The 18,151-nt window shown below is 35.2% G+C and overlaps 2 protein-coding genes and 1 long non-coding RNA gene across 4 annotated transcripts in view; all 3 read right to left on the minus strand.

The window, feature by feature from the left end:
* The window catches only part of LOC136035772 (uncharacterized), a 97,437-nt gene extending 87,500 nt beyond the window's left edge, over positions 1 to 9,937 (minus strand). Inside the window, 2 exon segments of the mRNA XM_065717743.1 lie at positions 3,992 to 4,276; positions 9,878 to 9,937. Of these exon segments, the coding sequence (XP_065573815.1) occupies positions 3,992 to 4,276; positions 9,878 to 9,915 (323 nt within the window). The 5' untranslated portion in view covers positions 9,916 to 9,937.
* LOC136035538 (S phase cyclin A-associated protein in the endoplasmic reticulum-like) overlaps positions 1 to 18,151 on the minus strand; it is a 598,516-nt gene that overhangs the window by 347,882 nt on the left and 232,483 nt on the right. The gene's annotated exons all lie outside the window — the stretch shown is intronic.
* LOC136035534 (uncharacterized) overlaps positions 17,946 to 18,151 on the minus strand; it is a 33,479-nt gene continuing 33,273 nt past the window's right edge. The window contains exon 4 of the long non-coding RNA XR_010619463.1: positions 17,946 to 18,077. This is a non-coding gene — a long non-coding RNA (uncharacterized LOC136035534). The remainder of the gene's footprint in view (positions 18,078 to 18,151) is intronic.

Consider the following 18,151-nt stretch of genomic DNA (forward strand, 5'->3'; position numbering starts at 1 on the left):
TGAGAACTTAATTATGTATCTAACCTACTTTCAAAGTTTACAATGGTTAATAGCAAATAGCATAATTATTATGGCCAACGAAGTGCCCTTTGCGGTGGAAGCTTGGGCCCCCTGGAAAATCAGGGGTGGGCATTTGCCCCCCCCCCCAAATGACACCTCTGCTTACTCCCCCTCACAATAAAATACTGTAGCTGCGCTCCTGGATTCCACCCACTAAAAATACAGCTAATATTAGACTTCTTACTGAAAATTACTATCAATTACTAGATTTCTATTTTACAATATCAAGAATGTATTTTTCAACATAGACGATTTTGAGATCCGACCCAACACATTTGGGAGTGGTGCTTCAGTTCTAAATCCAACAAAGATTTGATAGAAGTCAAAATAGTTGGAATATATATACAAAAAGAATTTAATTTTGGATAATCTGAAAGATTACTTCCATAAAGTCAAAAAAATGACCTTTAATTCTCAGTATATTAATATTTTTTCGAAATTTGCAGCACAAGCAATAACACTGATATGCTACTAGTCTTGATAATTATTATTTTTAGCACAATCAGACCTCCTCTTAAGCTAAGTTCTGACAGCAGACAACAAAAAACTCCAATTGAGGAAATTACTCAAGTTCCATCATGTGTATTCAACATGATAAATAAAACAAAAAAATATATGGCACTAAACAGCAGTTTTGATAGCCTCTTTGTTTCACACTCTGAAGCCTCTAGTTAAGGCATCAACTATTAAAATATGACATTAAAAAAATATGTTTTGCTATATGTTAGGGATGGTTGTGCACTATGGTTAATTGCATGCTAAAATAAGACTTTCAGGATATTGGTCCTTAATTGTCTTCAAAGCCAGTATCACTTGACTTAAAGCTTTTATTCAGTCACTTCCCCAGTTTAGAGAGAACCAGCCATCAGCACTGTTCTTCATCTCTGCAGATGTCTGTTAAGATCTAGAATTGGAACCTAAGTGGTGTCGATTCTTTGGATAGTAAGTTCACTGTGGATGACTTCCACCAATCTTGTGCATGATTTTCCTATTTAGCGTTACTGGCCATTTAAGGTTAGGCTAGATTTGAACATGAGTTGGGTAGATGTTTCAGAAGACTAGAAAACTAAATGGTCCTAGCAATGCAACAAGTGAGACTTGAGCTGCTCAGAAAGCGTTAAGGAATTAAAGCAGTACAAAATGTACAATTCCCATTCCTTGTTAGGCTACCATGTTTAATTTTGCAAATATGTTAACTATTGGAAAAATCCGCTGAAATGGTATGCTTAAATGGTATGTAAAGTCTATATAAAATGCTGGGGGTATACAAAATAAAGCAAGTTTAACCCATGTAAATAACCATAGGTTAAGAAGCTAACCTTTGTAAAATTACAAACTTTAGAAAATAAATAGGATTCTTAGACATGTGGAAAGGGAGAATTCATTTCTCCCTACCGGGGGCACAGGGGGATATATAAATGACGACGGGGACACAGGGAATGTTCGATTAGCAATCACCATTAACAAAGCTCAAGGGCAATCATTAGAATAACGAGGTATAGATCTGAATACAGATTATTTTTCCCATAGACAATTATATGTTTCATGCTCAAGAGTCGGTAAACCTAACAATCTATTTACATACACAGACAATGGGACAGCAAAGAATGTTGTATATTCGCAAGTTTTACGTAGTTAAAAATATATGTATATATATATATATCTATATTCACAGGTGGGACACAGGTACACAAGTACAATGGCGCGTAACGACTTACGCGCGCGGGGGGGCTTGGGGGGGGTGTGAAGCGCCCCCACCAACTAGGTGTTGGGGTGGCGCGAAGCGCCACCCCAACAGCTAGTATATATATACGTGAATGTATATCCATTATTTTATTACAAAATTTACCAGACAGCCATGGCATGTCTAAGCATTTAATTATTTTTGTAAGTTTTGTAAATATCTCACAACTCAAAAAAGATTAGCCAAGTGGTTAGCACACTAGACCAGAAATCTTGTATCAAGAAGAGCAGTGTTTTGAGCCCTGACACAGATGATTATTTGATTTGGAGCAGGGGGCAGCAGTTTGATTCAGCCAGAATCAACATAGCTCCAAATGGGCACATAAAGAAATCTGGAGGGGGGGATATGGGTGAATTTGTAGCTGAAAAAACAATTTAGCTAGAATGATAGCAAATATATCATTTCATGGGTTTTTATATACTCTTTCACAATTCAATAATTGCTTCTGAGGTAAATTATATTTTGAGTTCTTAAAAGACCCAAAATACCCTATAGTAGCCAATAGTATAAAAACGCTAACAAGTAATTTTCATTGGTCTTAATAGTCATATAGTGAAAAAATTGTAGGATTCATTAATAATGTTTGTAAGCATGTTTATATACTGTTTTATGTTTATATTTATATGTTATATATTATAAGTATTTTTCCTTTATATAAGTTTTTTTTTCCTTTATGTTCAGTTTTTTCTTTGTTGTTACAGATAGGATTTCAAATGAATAAATAACCACAAATGAATAAATAAATTTTTAGTGATCTTTAGTTTTTGTTGCTAAATACTGTCTTTTCAGTGGTTGTCAAAATTGCGAAACATATGCCACCAGTGACGTTGCTAAGAGGGGGAGGGGGCAGTTGCCCCCCCCCCTACTGATTAAAAAAAAAAACTTTAATTTATTCAGCAGCTTTAAAACTGTTGCTTATTTTAAGTGTCAAATTCGGTCTTTACTTTGAGCAAATGATTTTTTTAAATTAATCCAAATGCTCTTTTTAACTTAAAGAAAACGATAAAAATATGTTCTATTAAACTTCATAATACATTTTACATTAATATTTTTCCAAATATGCTGCCTTTGAGACATTATTATCAAATTAAAATGTTATCCTTGTTAGTGGCAAAGTGAAAAATTTTCTATTCTTCCTGTTTCGCCACACTTACTCAGGTCAATTTTTCCCCCTGACATTTAGGGTGTTTTAAATTCTTAAAATCTAACAGTTCAAGATTAGATTCTCTAGTTTTAAAACTTCAAAGGTGGAAATGAAAACAACCTCTAAATCTGTCAATAGGACAGAAATGAAATTATTGAAAAATAAGGTAGATATGCAGTAAAAATAATTTCCTGAATGAAAAATAGATCATTGGAAAAGAAAATAATACTAAGTGTTTTTTATAATGATATTCATACTATAACAAGATGGATCATATCGGTTACAGTTTGGTCATGGAATTTGGTAGAGAGGGATCCACTTCAGGAATCCTTAAGTTTCCTTATAAAGTTTCCTTATAATAAAATATGAATATTTTTCTCATGATTTAGAAATTTTGTGCGCACATATAAGCATGCAAACTAGTTTTTTAAACAAAGATATAAAGGGGAAGGTAATTTTCCAACTCCAGGAGTCAATTTTCCTTGCAATCGGCGTCCCTGGCAATTTTTAATTGAAGGGGAGGGGGATGTGTACTGCAGCATTAGTGGTGAATCTGGCTGAAAAAGTCAAGTGTATACACCATTCACATTTGCCCACCCAAAAGCTTGTTTATGCTGTACCACTGTCGTCTCCACCAGCTCATTGGTGACATTTGTTCTACAATCCAATCACCAGCACATGTAGTAATGATTGTTTAATGTGTGTGCATTTTTCATGATGTATTGCTGAATTTTTTTAAATTCCCCAAGAACCGTATTTATTATATAGTTTTTTTTTTCTTTCCTACTGCTTGAATAGTGCCTACTTCAATAGCAACCCCGCTTGCCCCCCCCCCCCCCACAATAAATACTATAGCTGCGCTCCTGGATTCCACCCACAACAAATACAGCTGATATTAGACTTCTTACTGAAAATCTACCCACATCAAAAGTTCTTCAATTCAAGATTTTTAAACGTAAAGCTATGTAGAAAGAAACATAGTTAGAAAGAAAACTAAGATAATACATAAAATGTAGATAGAAAATGAATGTTGGCAACATCACCTCTCAGCATTAAAACATTGTTGTTGACATTCTTCTAAACTGACATCTTGCAATGATTCTACATCCAAAGGACCAGTCAAGGATGGCTTCAACTCTTTGAGAAACATTGGAGTTCCTTCGCATATTTCTTCTGGGCTTAGACACGTGTTCTAGAGATTTTCAAAGCCAGGATCATCTGACAGTGAAGATGGATGTGTTCTTCTTGTGTCCTGGCTCAGGTAACACATTCGTGTAGATGAATCGTAGGGGGCGAATCGACAGGTAAAGCTAAGTTCATTTACACACCTTCAAAATAAATAAATTTTGTCACATCAATTACTAGATTTCTATTTTACAATATCAAGAAGGAATTTTTCAACATAGACAATTTTGAGATTTGACCCAACACATTTGGGAGTGGTGCTTCAGTTCTAAATCCAACAAAGATTTGATAGAAGTCAAAATAGTTGGAATATATATACAAAAAGAATTTAATTTTGGATAATCTGAAAGATTACTTCCATAAAGTCAAAAAAATGACCTTTAATTCTCAGTATATTAATATTTTTTCGAAATTTGCAGCACAAGCAATAACACTGATATGCTACTAGTCTTGATAATTATTATTTTTAGCACAATCAGACCTCCTCTTAAGCTAAGCTCTGACAGCAGACAACAAAAAACTTCAATTGAGGAAATTACTCAATAGTTTCATCATGTGTATTCAACATGATAAATAAAACAAAAAAATATATGGCACTGAACAGCAGTTTTGATAGCCTCTTTGTTTCACATTCTGAAGCCTCTAGTTAAGGCACCAACTATTAAAATATGACATTAAAAAAAATATGTTTTGCTATATATTATGGATGGTTGTACACTATGGGTATTTGCATGCTAAAATAAGACTTTCAGGATATTGGTCCTTAATTGCCTTCAAAGCCAGTATCACTTGACTTAAAGCTCTTATCCAGTCACACCCCAGCTTAGAGAGAACCAGCCATCAGCACTGTTCTTCATCTCTGCAGATGTCTGTTAAGATCTAGGTTTGGAACCTAAGTGGGGTCGATTCTTTGGATGGTAACTTTACTGTGGATGACTTCCAATAATCTTGCGCATGATTTTCCTATTTAGCATTACTGGCCATTTAAGGTTAGGCTAGATTTGAACATGAGTTGGGTAGATGTTTCAGAAGACTAGAAAATTAAACGGTCCTAGCAATGCAACAAGTGAGACTTGAGCTGCTCAGAAAGCGTTAAGGAATTAAAGCAGTACAAAATGTACAATTCCCATTCCTTGTTAGGCTACCATGTTTGATTTCGCAAATATGTTTACTCCTGGAAAAATCCGTTTTGGTCATCTGCAGCAAGGCACAAGCCACTGACAAGTTAAGCATAAGACTAGCTACCAAAGCTGAGTAGATTCGTGCCTTGATCTTCCTTTTCATAATATTGTTCTTAGAAGACTGTACTCACCTTTCCACCCTTACTAATAACTCAACATCTACATTTACATTTTAGGAGACTCTTAAACCAAGAAAGATGAACTGCTTGACTATTTCAACATTCTAACTACACAATTCTATAGACGTCATGGGTATGCATTGTGCATTGTCCAAAGGCATTATTTTGCTTTTAGGCCAGTTCACTTTAAAACCAAAACTTTCTGCAGTGAACACCAACGTTTCCAGTTCAGCTGTGCCTTCACCAAGACTGGTATGGCTGGTGCTACATCATAAGCAGAGTCAACAGCTAAAAGAAAATTTCCAGAAGAATGAATTGCAAATGGCTACACCAGCATTGTATTATTGAGAACATGGTCACTGATGTTAAGGAGTTTGGGCGTAGTAGCAAAGCCCTATTGAATTTATCCTATAGAAGAATTTATCCTATTTGAGAGCTAGGGTATGTTCTTAGGACCTGCATTTTCAAGAATTAAAATGCATTTCTGGAAGAATAGAAAAATTACTGACCCAAATAAGATTAATAAAAACTATTGTTTATGTATTTTTTAAGACTGACTCGAAAACAGCTGCTTAAATGATAAGCAAAGTCTACATAAAATGCTGGAGGTATACAAAACAAAGCAAGTTTAACCCATGTAAATGACCATAGGTTAAGAAGCTACCCTTTGTAAAGTTACAAACTTTAGAAAATAAAAAGGATTCTTAAACATGTGGAAAAGGAGAATTCTTTAACACTGTAATGAAAAGCCATATTTTGCTAGTTTTTTCTCTCCTATAAAGGCTCTTTGAGTAAGTTTTTCCTTTTCCAGAAAGGCTCCTTGGAGTAAAAATATGGTAAAGGAATAAAAATCTCCTTTGTTTCAGCAGGTCAATAACCAATGGCTGATGATTTCACTGGTGAACTGCCACAATATGGTCAGGATTCTTCGAAGCATGTGTTTTCAAAGGCTAGAAAACATCCAGCAGGATGTTTAGTTCTAGTATTCACTTCCATAGAGGAGCATAGATTTCACATTGCTATTCATGCTTCAAAGCTTTAAGCACAAGATCACAGAATGCAGCATATTTCTATTAATTGGATTTTATTGATTCCTTCTGTTGTTATATATATTTATAAGTATTTTCTAAAGTAGTATTTTTATCTACAATTGGTGTTTACAATACTTAGGCAGAGTGGGTTTCACAGGCCAGACAAGCATCAAACCCATTTGAACAAAGATGCATCAAAACATGTTAGGCAATAAAAAACATATTATATAGCTCTATACCTGGGACCATCAGGGAGGAGGGGGATCAAAGTGCATTGTCAGTAAAGCAACTACAAGATTTGTAAATAACATAAAATAAGAAATTAAATGGTACAATCATAAACAGCCTAGTAACAACCATCTAAAACTAGACTATCAACATCACACCTAAGATTAGGAGCTTCTGTTCATGGTGACGAAAGATACTTTTAAATCAAAGTATTTGTCCTGGATTAAAGTATCATTTTAGTTGTTGGCCAATTTCAAAGGAAACATGCAAACAAAACAAAATAGTACACTTTGATTCCTCATAGTATGCTTTTTCTGAATATTAAGCTTGTTTTTTTTATAGGGCACCAACCCCTATGACTGTCCTAAATATTCTACTACTATTACTAACAACAACTCACTGCAGCAACAAGCCAATTTAGGCCAACATAGCCACAGCTATAAACACCCCTTGTCCATCCCAGTTTGTTCAGAGCCTCCCTATTTACATCTTCCCAATAAGTTCTAATGTCCATTAAATCCTTCCTTAGGACCTCCTCTCACCCTATTTGAGGACAACCTACTTTTCGTTAGGCCCTAGATGGCTAGTTTAAAAGGATAGCGGTTTATCCTTCATCTTCAGTATGTGTCCTAGTCATCTCAACCTATCCCTCATCATAGCTCTAGAAAGCAGGATAAAACCATAGCTTTAATACAGCTTTCTCACTGAAATTTGGTCAGTCAAATGGGTACCCAAAAGAGTTCATAGACAATTCCTCTGGAAAACATCTAAACAAATACTTGTCCATTTTTCGGACCACCCATGTTTCAAAATACTACTTGAGCAAATTGAGCAAAGGTAAGAGACCAAAAGTGCTTTTTTTGTGCTTTATTTCAGCAGAAGACCTATTTTGCAAGGATTAATTTGTGTAATATGCAATTTGTTATTTGTAATGAAAGGTCAGTGACCTCTAGAGGGTGAGAAAGAGGATCAAGAGGCTTCAAAACATCATCTCAAGAGATCATTAAGGCTCTGGATACTTTCATGGGACTTTTATTCACCTAACTCAACAACTTTCAAAGATGGCAAAATGGCCCTAAAATAGCATTTTACCTATACTAATTCTTACATATTCATAGGACTATATCTGCCACCATCAGGTAGGTTGGGATGTATAGTCAGAGATGCCCCCATATTTGGACAGATCATGAAATAAGGAACCTAATGGTAATAGACCCTCATTCTACATCTATTTCATTAGCACATTTCCTTTTAGAAGTGACTTCAAACTAAACTGACATTAAGGTTAGGGACTAACCAGGTGCTAGGCAGTGCTTCCACTTTTTGATTTCAATTTTTCTGATTTTTATATCTATTGTCCCTAAAATTCCCTATATATATAACATCTTTTGCACTGCCAAGAACACATAAAACACTTTAATTAAGTGTCATCTCCAGCACAAGCGTTTGTCTTCTTCTTGAAGCCAGCAACAGCTTTTTGTATGCTGACAGCTGATGAAGTTTTATCTTTGTTTTTCAACCAGTAATTGACTTGAATAAGTGAAACTAGTGTGATATTCTAAATTCTATTTTGGATGTCTGTTTTGATTAGTTTCAGGAGACTAAACAATGGCTCAGCTGGTACATTGCTAAAAGGTAAACAGAAGATCAGCAATATGCACTTCCACAATTCTGGGTACTTCATTTTGCCACTACAAGTCTTCAGACTAAATATCTTTATCCAATAATAATCAACTGACAGGTCTTCAGCTTGGGCATCTCTCAAATGAAACCCTAAAGTTCTAAAGAACTGAATCAACTGGTGGTGTGGTACAAAAGAAGATTTTGTTGCAAAATGTTTGTATTTTTCTGTTTACCCAGAGTGATGCCTGCTAGGGCCTGGTCTTTTAGAAACAATTTTCGTAGGAGAGGGACTAAACTGTGTGCTATACTTAATGGCATATTATACTCTGCAAAAAATATGAAGATGTGCATTCAATTTCTTTGGAATAACTGCCCACTTATTCAGAAGTTTTTAATGCTGCCAGTGCCAATCTTTGCCTCAATTTCATTGCTTGCTTTTATATGCTGCTTGGTCAGAGCATGCCAGGTCAACTCTGATTTCCCACAGTATTTACACTTCATACTGAGCCTACTATGTGGGACATAAGTATTTTTCTTTGACTTGTTTGACACTCTTTTCTCTATCCAATTTTTCAATACTGGTAACTGAAGCCACTTTTCAACAGACTACATTTGGTGTTCCTAAAATCCTTACTGTACCCTATACTTCCCTAAAAATAAGTGTCCATAAAAGAAGTGATTTCTCCCGAAAACAGGATAATCTAAGACACTGATATATCTTTGGAACCAGAATTTTATTCAGAATCAAAAAATAATTTCCATTTGTGTCTGAGAAGAATTTTATTCCTACCCCCTAATGTGCAAAAATGTACCCTGAATTGTTTATATGTATATAGGCCTACACATATGTACACACACACACACACATATATATATATATATATATATATATATATATATATATATATATATATATATATATATATACATATGAATGTATATCCATTATCTTATTACAAAATTTACCAAACAGCCATGGCATGTCTAAGCATTTAATTATTTTTGTAAGTTTTGTATAGATCACATGACTAGATTAGCCAAGTGGTTAGCACACTAGACCAGAAATCTTGTATCAAGAAGAACAGGGTTTTGAGCCCTAACACTGCTGATTATTTGATTTGGAGCAGGGGGCAGCAGTTTGATCCAGCCAGAATCAACATAGCTTCAAATGGGCACATAAAGAAATCTAGAAGGGGGAGATATGGGTGAATTTGTAGCTGAAAAAAACAATTTAGCTAGGATGATAGCAAATACATCATTTCATGGGTTTTCATATACTCTTTGACAATTCAATAATTGCTTCTGAGGGAAATTATATTTGACGTCTTAAAAGGCCGAAAACACCCTATAGTAGCCAACAGTACAAAAATGCTAGGCTAATATGTAATTTTCATTGGTCTTAATAGTCATATAGTGAAAATAATTGTAGGATTCATTAAAAAGCTAGAAACCCTCAAAATTATATCAATTTTGCAGTGAAGCAATTTGCTATATTGTTTCTAATCATGTATAGCACTCTTAGCTGAAAGAAGAGAATAAGGGGATTTGCACTTGTGCTATACAGACAGTTGGTCAGCATGCAATCTTTTTTATATTTCATATATCTGAGAGCGTCAGGGGGATGGATTGCACTGTTGCAAGTATGAGTATGAATTTCGAAAAGAGCACTGAATTAGAATTGAACAACAGCTGGACTTCGTTCATGTATCGGAAATGAAAGATTTCACCACACAGCTTCATTACTGCTTATGTATCTCACAGTCTGATACTGTACGACTTCATCGATATCACCGATATCGGACTGCAAGCCAAAAACTGCCATGTCGCTGCCTTTGTTGACGTATTTACACATGTAGTTGAATGCCTTTACGGAATTACAATATTCCACGTTTTGGTGCGTATTGTATGTTTTCTATAATAAAGGTGAATATGGAACGATCCACTGGTTATCTACTTTGATGTAACGGTTACGCGTCTTTTTTATTGCTGATTTTTCGCCATCTTTGGTAGACCTTCTTTTATATAAAGGGTATCCATCATTGCCTGTAATTGTGTTAGGTACTAAAAGTCGAGGGTATTGCTTTGTGTACCTTCCTCTGTCCATTCAAGGTGAATTTTCATTCAGTTCACTGCAACTTCCACGGATCATATTTTTTACCACAATGTCATGTAAGCTCCTATCGACATCTACATCAGGTATTTTAGCGGAGATCACGTCGTCAATTTCATTAGAAGAAATTTTATCAAATAACCATGTTAGTATATGTGCGTGTGGCAATCCTCGCTTTTGCCATTCTACTGTGTACAACCGGCATCGCACTAGCCCAAACACTTTAAGTTTTACTATGAAATTTATCAGTGATTCCAATTTTTTCCGGAAGGCACCGGCCGTAATGTCATGTCTATGAACCGGCGATTGTCCAGGAAGTAAAAGTTGCTGTATCTCGTCTCAAGATGGATTACATGTTAGTGTAATAAATAAATCTGGACGAACATAGAGACGAACATACACAATGGCATCTTGAGCATACTCATGCATATGGCGCGGACTGCCAGCACATGACGAAGGTAAAATCGTTACTCCTCCAATGTTAGTCGTTTTACCGTTATTTACAACTGCATCTCGTAAATGAATGTATTGTTTAGAGCGGAGCTTGGACTGATTCTGATGGATCAATAGCAAACGTTCTGATTCAATCTTTGCATACATATCGACAATGTATTGGTGAAACAATTGACGGCATTTAAAAAAATAATTCTCTTCTTCCTGACGAATCATTATTCTGTAGCCACAATAGTTCATTGCGCTGCATTTCTTATCCATTTCTTTGTTAATGGCTGGATTTATCAATTTTATATTAAAGTGATAGCCGTCGGCTCCATCCCAAAAAAATTATAGGATATTTTAGGGCATCGTAATATCGATTAGTTTCAGCAACTCTTATCAACCGATTGTTTTGCCTATAAAGAATAATATCTCGCGGTAAGAACTCATCACCGACCATAACAATTGCCACTTCGTTGATAGTTGGAGCATTGTATCTTTGCATATGTTCAGCAGTAGACGTTTTTTCAGCGGAAATAACAATTTTATGTGTATCAGTAGGCATCAAGTCAATTAATGTTTTGAACAGATACACTAAATTATTATTATGGATGCAAGATGTTGCAACTGGAAAACGATATTCCTATCAACGCCGGGAGAAATTCCACAACGTGCATTCAATTTAGCATTGCTATCACTAATGAAGTATAGTTGGAAAAATTTGTGATGCTCTCCTGAGAATGGTAGAAGAGAGCCTCCTCTATGAAAAATTTGCCCTTTTAGTTTGAAAGTAGGCATACAAGGACCTTGATCTTCAATTTGGTCACCAAACGACGTCATTTGGAAACATGAATTATATTTCCTGATGTTTGAAAAAATGAGCGTGGAAGGGGGCCTAGTCGCCCTCGAAATTTTTGCTCACTTTAAAAGGTCACTACACCTTTTAATTATCGTTAGAATGGGCTCTCTCATGATATTCTAGGACCACTGGGTCGGTGCGATCACCTCTGGGGAAAAAATACACGCAGATCCATAATCTTTTTTAATGGTAAAAAACACAACATTCCACATTTTTGCAGATAGGAGCTTGAAACCTGTAAAGCAGGGTTCTCTGATGTGCTTTATCCGATGGTGTGATTTTCATTGACATTCTATGGCTTCTAGGCGGCTTCTGTTTTTCCCTTTTTTTAAAAATAAGTCAAATTTTCTCAGGTTCGTAACTTTTGATGGGCAAGACTAAACGTAATGAAAATTATATATTTGAAATCAGCATAAAAATTTCATCTCTTTTTATGTGTATATTGATTTGTTTTTTAGATTTTCGGTTACTATTGAGTCTGTTCGCTCCTAACTACAGTTCGTTACCACGAACTGTTTGATAGCGTTGAAAATATATAGAGAATGCACCCCACTCTGTCTGTCTCCTCAGCCAACTGTAGGTTTTAAATGATTCATAAGGTGAAAGATCAACAGTCCTATCATTTGAGTCATAGTCAAAACATTTTTTCTTAAATAAACATTTTTGGGGGGGTTGGGTCACACCCCTTCCCTGGACACAGCCTTCTCTACTATCTGTCTACATGTGCTTACCTAGTACCCTCATTTGATAATGCTCCCAAATTAATGAATCAAAGAAAATAATGCTATCCTAAAATCAAGTCTTGTGCCTAGGGTGGGAACTAGGACTTTTGTTTATGGGGCAGTTTGTTCGTGAGAAGGGTTAAAAAACTAATAAACGAGGCAAAGATTTACTTTTACTTACTTTTACTAGCTGATGGATCATTAACTATAGATATTATAGCATTGAAAATATATAGAGAATGCACCCCTCTCTGTCTGTGTCCAAGGCGAACCGTGACTTTAAATGATTCTTTAGGTTAAAGATCAACATTCACATCATTTGATTCATAGTCAAAACATTTTTTCCTAGTCCTTGATCTTGTGGTTTTAAAGACTATATTGTTGAGCTTAACTTCTTCTATCAATTCCTTCAATGCACCAGTGCAGATTGAAAACCACTCTTACAGTAACCATCTTACCACTTTATGAATACCTTTAAGTTTGCCAACTCTAAATCTGTAGTGATAGGCGTATTCTCCCCCCTACCCTCTCGCTTGGAGACTTTCTACGAGTGTAATACTGAACAGCTACAGAGAATGTAAGACAAATAAAAATGATCAAAAAAAGAATTTTCGGAGCTTTCTCCCAATATTAAAAAGAAAAAAAGCATGCAGAAGATGTGGTTTCGAATATTTTAGTGTTCAATTTTACTATTTGTACCCCCTACCCCAAGGACTCTTATGGCTATACTATCATTGGATTCAAATTTATTGATATTTTAAACTAAAGTGAACAAAATATGCACATAAGAAGTTAGATAAGATATAAAGAAGGGCTGAACAAAAACCAGATTTCAAAATATTTTCTAAGAAACTAGCTGGTTTCCCTCTAATCACTTTAAGCTAATATAAAACTTATATTGATCTTTCGTCGCAACAGGAATTATTGCTAAGGTTTTATCTTTTCACAACAAATAAACACATTTCTTTTTAATAAACCAAAATATTCATATTAAACTTAAAAATACCTTATAAAATATTTCTTATATGATAGGGATTGCTGCTCTTCATATCCTTGCAAATCCCAATAAATCATTAGAGTAAACTACTTTTTCTGTTTTCTTGGTTGACAAAGAGATACATAATTAGATCTTTTTAAGGCAATTTGAAAATTATTTCCTACTCTAGTCCTATTGCCTTTGTATATGAATGGGGATCAGGACCTCTCATGATAGGGGGTCAGAATGGCTTCAGTTCTATAATAAAGCAGAAATTGCAAAGGTTTGTATTCTAAACAAATAGAAAGCCTCTTTCTCTAATTAAACATTTTTCCGTGAACGAATGTCTTAAATACCTTTAATGACGTCATCGTCATAGCAAAAATGACGACAACTAACTTCATGACGTCAGTCGACACAGAAAAATGACGTCACCTGACAGACAGACACACAGACAGACAACTTATTTTTATATATATAGATATATATATTGACGTCATATTGTAACAGATAGATAACAGACATGACAGTACATTTGTATTTATATAGATTATTCTTCTTTGTTATAACTTTCTTGCTCTAAAACTCCCTTTTAAAGTCACTTTTCTTGTAAAAAAAAATAAATTGTAAGTTTGTTTGTCCGTGTTTTGTGTTTGTCCGCATATGTGTGTTTGTTTGTCCGCATGTGACGTCATTATAAGTATATAAGGCTTTGCATATAACGTCAAAGGCTTTGTATATGACGTCATTATAAGTATATAAGAATGCGATTCAAAGATAAATTTCATTATAACAATGACAGAAGAAACAGCCAAGGAAACTGCTCAAAGAGTTAATTCAAAGATAAATTTTAGTATAAATCCTACAATAGCAGAATAAACAGCCGAGGAAGGTGCTCAAAGAGTTAATGCCTAAAGGCTTGCAGCTAATAGATAAAGTAAGAAAAAAAAGCTTGCCGAGGAATCACAAGAACAGCGTGAAAACAGGCCAGTCGATGATTATAGCTTGAGCAGATGTGTTCAAATCGGGACTATGTCTAAAATTTTTCCCTATTGCAAGGCCATGAAATTTAATGGTGAAACAATAAGAATGTGTTGCGCCTCAGAAAAAGTGAAACTTCCTCAACTGGCAGCACCACCAGAGCCATTGAAGACTTTATGACGTTACAGACCGGAACACCGGGACACAAATGAAGACCGGGACACAGGGAATATAAATGACGACCGTGAAACTCAAAGAGAAATAACAGACCGTGACACAAATGACGAGCGGGACACAGGGAATATAAATGACGACCGGGACACAGGGATATAAATGACGACCGGGACACAGGGACACAACTACAACGGGGAAGCCGGAGAGGGGGCAGAGGGGATATATAAATGACGAAGGGGACACAGGGAATATTCGATTAGCAATCACCATCAACAAAGCTCAAGGGCAATCATTAGAAAAATGCGATATAGATCTGAATACGGATTGTTTTTCCCATGGACAATTATATGTTGCATGTTCAAGAGTCGGTAAACCTGACAATCTCTTTATATGCACAGACAATGGGACAGTGAAGAATGTTGTATATTCGCAAGATGTAAGTATATGAGGCTTTGTATATGACAATTGGAAATGCGATATATAACATGTATATATTTATCTATATTCACATGTGGGACACAGGGACATAACTACAATGACGCGTAACTAATATGGCGCGTAACGACTTACGCGCGCAGGGGGGGGGGGGGGCTTGGGGGGATGCGGAAGCGCCACACCAACAGCTAGTTATATATAAAAAAAATTTACTCTGGAACGAATCAACAAAACCGTTCTACTAGACTTTGCGACTATTTTTGTTGTTTTTCAGCAACCCAAGAGATGCCTAATGTAGGGTTCGCAATTTTCGTCTTGGCTTTTTAGTGTATTTCTGTGCCAGTGGCTTCACCTGGTAAATATTTTGCGAAATAGAAAAAGAGCGAACGCTTTTTTGACTGGTCTGATTTTCTGAAAAGAATTTCAGATGCCACAAAGTATAGGATACGGGGTGGGAATGTGTAGTGAGTAGCTAGATATATTTTGCTTATATGTTTTAAATATTACATCTATTTTTTATAATAAAAAAATTATATTAAATTGGAGAAGCCAAATAAAGAAGCTAAATTTTATTTTATATTTATATTTCATATATCATCTATTTTTTTTAACCCAATTTGCTCTTTCCTGTGATTTTCAAATTCCCGAGAAATTCAGGCGGGTTCTTATAGTTGCACTGTTATAACTAGGGGGACACCTTGCGTCTATTCTAGGACGTCCCACTGTCCTAGAAACAACTTATTTGTTTTAAAAGTTAAAAAAGCTGAACCTAGAAAGTTATGATAGTGACTAGTATCAGGACTAGCTCGGAATTTTTCAAGAATTCGCAGTGTCCCCAAAAGGAAATTGGGTTCATCAATAGTCACAAAAATTAACCATCGTAATAACATGAATAGACGCAAAATACAAATTGTCAATATCTGAATTGTCAATATACTGGAGAGTTCAAGTTTCTTTTTCGGGAAATTTGGGAAAACCCTAAAAATATTTAGCTGGTCCAAAAAGTTGTCACTATTACTTCTAGAGGAACACCTTACGCCCCTTCTAGGACGTTCCATTGCCCTAGAAACAACTTATTTGTTTTAAAACTTAAAAAAGCTGAACCTAAAAAGTTATGATAGTGACTACCATCAGGACTAGCTCCGATTTTTTCAAGAATTCGCAGTGTCCCTAAAAGGAAATTAGGTTCATCAATAGTCACAAAAAATAACCATCGTAATAACATGAATAGACCCAAAATATAAATTGTCAATATCTGGATTGTCAATATACTGGAGAGTTCAAGTTTCTTTTTGGGGAAATTCGGGAAAACCCTAAAAATATTTAGCTGGTCAAAAAAATTGTCACTATTACATCTAGAGGAACACCTTACGCCCCTTCTAGGACATACCATTGCCCTAGAAACAGAAATTTATTCTATAAGTTAAAACAGCTGAACCCTGAAAATCATAATAGTGACAACCATCAGGACTAGCCTCGAATTTATTGAAAATTCGCATTGTCCCCAAAAGGAAATTGGGTTAATCATTATGTCTCAAAAATTAACGATCGTAATAACATGAATGAAGACAAAATATAAATTGTTGACTTCTTGAATGATACCGCAGTACCCAACATTCGGAAAAACCCTGAAAAATTTGGGGTTAGTTCTGATAGTTGTCACTAGTGTAAATTTCACATTTCAGCTCTATTATAATTTATAAAATAAATAGTTTTTTTTCTAAGAAAGTAGAATGTCTTAGAAGGGACGCAAGGGGCTCCCCTAGATTTTGATAAATACATTTTTTTTTCCACTGAGAAAGTTAAGAAAAAGAGCAAAATTGCTCTACGATTTAAAAAATAAACTTTTTGTGGGGTTTTGCATTGATAAATGCCTTTTTTGTGTATTTCCATTGAAAATTATTTTAAAAGATAAATTTTACCCCCCCCCACTAGATTTCCAAAAACACATTTTCCTTTCATTTTCTCACAAAAACACAATATCCCACCATCAGATTCAGCGTATTAGAGAGCCCTACAATAGAAATTTCAAGCTCTTATCTACAAAAATGTGGAATTTTGTATTTTTTGCCAAAAGGCAGATCACGAATGCGTGTTTATTTATTTTTATTTTTTTAAGGGTTGATCTTATCAACCCAGTGGTCCTAGAATTTTGCGAGAGGGCTCATTCTAACGGAAATTAAAAGTTCTAGTTCCTTTTTTGAGTGACCAAAAAAATTGGAGGGTACCTAGGCCCCCTCCCACTCTCATTTTTTCCCCAAAATCATCGGATCAAAATTTTGAGATAGACATTCTGTTCAACTTAGACGAAAACCTAACAACTATGTCTTTGGGGACGACTTCATCCCCCACAGTACCCGGAGGAGGGGCTGCAAGGTAAAAACTTTGACCATTGTCTACATACAGTAATGGTTATTATGAAGTGTACAGACGTTTCAGGGGTATTTTTCGTGTTGGGTGGGGGTGGATCAGGGAAGGGGGTTACGTGGGAGGATATTTCCATGGAGGAATTCATCATGAGGGAAGATAATTTCCATGAAGGGGGTGCAGGATTTTTAGCATTATTTTAAAAAAATAATTTTTTTCAACTGGAAGTAATGAACAGTATTAAAACTTAAAACGAACATAAAATATTACATATAAAGGGCTTTGTCTCCTCCACAATACCTTGCTCTTTACGCTAAAGTATTTTTAGTAATTTTAGCAATTTATTCTACGGCCTTTGTGATTTGGGACAAAATTCAAGCTTTATTGTAAAGAGTGAGGTATTCATGAGGGTGCAAACCCCCTCATATACGTAATAAAAATACAGAAATATAGAAGTTGGTTACGTAAGTTAATTCGTAAGGTACGTTTGTTTATTAATAACAAAAAAGTTTGTAAAAAAAAACGATATCTATATATATATAAATAAGTTGTCTGTCTGTCTGTCTGTCTGTGGATCAGGTGACATTTATTTGGTTAATAATATACCATTTAAAACACCAAAATGAACATGCTGGAGTAGTCACTCGATGAGAGAGGGTGTCAGAACGGAGAATGAAGGTCCCAGGTTCAAATCCTGGTTAGGCTAAAAAAGGTAAAACACTAAAAACTAAAAAAAAACTGAAAAAACTAAAAAGAGGCAAAAACTACAAAAAAAAC

The sequence above is a fragment of the Artemia franciscana genome, chromosome 14, assembly GCF_032884065.1.
Source record: "Artemia franciscana chromosome 14, ASM3288406v1, whole genome shotgun sequence".
Lineage (NCBI taxonomy): Eukaryota > Metazoa > Arthropoda > Branchiopoda > Anostraca > Artemiidae > Artemia > Artemia franciscana.